The following is a 1,039-nucleotide window of genomic DNA, read 5'->3' as shown; positions in this document are numbered from 1 at the left end:
TCTCTCTCTCTCCATCTCTCTCTCCGTCTGTTTCTCTCTCTCTCTCCATCTGTCTCTCTCCCCGTGTCTCTCTCCCCCTCCCTCTCTCTCTCYCTCTCTCTCTMYSTCTCTCTCTCTCTCTCTCTCTCCCCCCTCCCCCTCCGTACCTCTGATCTCCTTGGTGAACTTGACCCTCTGTGAGTCCGTCAGCGGTTTGGTCTGTTCGTTGATGTTCTGGATGTCCAGCACTTCGCACATGAACTCGATGACGGGTTGAGCGCGGTAGAAAGCCGTGGCCGACACTGAGGAGCGAAGAGGAGACGTTAGAGAACCGGGACCAGAACCGGGACCAGAACCGGGACCGGAACCGGGACCGGAACCTGGACCAGAACCACGGTCCATTTATCATTACACAAATAACCGTAATGACTGACTTATCGTTAACTGAAGTATATAAAATCTAAAGATAAAAGGTAATTTGCTGAAAGGATTAATGAAGCCAAAACTGTACAGAATATTTAGCATTAAAGATGAAACAATGTTTAGAAATCTGTTCTAATCTTTAACCAGGTCTTAAACATGCGATTTTAAAATGTTTTCTAATTGATCGGATGTAATATTCTAATTTTAAATGTCATGTTTCCATTACCTATAAGGCTTTATACTATTAATTAACAGTAATATTCTAATTTATTGAATACAGTTTATGGAGAAAGGAATAAAATGAGAAACCAAAAACACAGACGTCTCATAGTTGAAAAACATTCTGACTTCATCATTGTGGGTAAATAAACTTTGTGTTTCTCAGCAGACGTTGCGTCTCCATCATCAGAGGTCGGTCTGGTTCTGGAGGTTCTGTTAGTTCTGATCCGGGTTCTGGGGAAGGATTAGCTTCTTACCGTCGATGTTGAGCATCATGTTCCACATGGCCGGCCGGACGGACTGATGGAAGCCGAACCAAACCTCCCGGCCTCCGCCCAGCGGGTGGTAGTATCCCTCTGGAGGAGAGAAGAAGGAGCGGCCCACCGGGGTGTACCTGGGGAGACATTCACCCTGTCAC

At 46.1% G+C, this 1,039-nt stretch overlaps 1 protein-coding gene across 4 annotated transcripts in view; it reads right to left on the bottom strand.

Annotated features, from left to right (window-relative positions):
• The window catches only part of ago4 (argonaute RISC component 4), a 25,399-nt gene that overhangs the window by 11,825 nt on the left and 12,535 nt on the right, over positions 1-1,039 (bottom strand). For all 4 annotated transcript variants that reach the window (XM_017307489.1, XM_008423039.2, XM_008423038.2 and 1 more), the window contains exons 5-6: positions 879-1,015; positions 147-281 (exon numbers count right to left, since the gene is read on the bottom strand). In XM_017307489.1, the coding sequence (XP_017162978.1) occupies positions 147-281; positions 879-1,015 (272 nt within the window). The remainder of the gene's footprint in view (positions 1-146; positions 282-878; positions 1,016-1,039) is intronic.

The sequence above is a fragment of the Poecilia reticulata genome, linkage group LG11 (genome assembly GCF_000633615.1).
Source record: "Poecilia reticulata strain Guanapo linkage group LG11, Guppy_female_1.0+MT, whole genome shotgun sequence".
Taxonomy (NCBI): Eukaryota; Metazoa; Chordata; class Actinopteri; order Cyprinodontiformes; family Poeciliidae; genus Poecilia; species Poecilia reticulata.
Note: the sequence above shows the minus strand (reverse complement) of the source record. Positions and strands in the feature narration are given on the sequence as shown.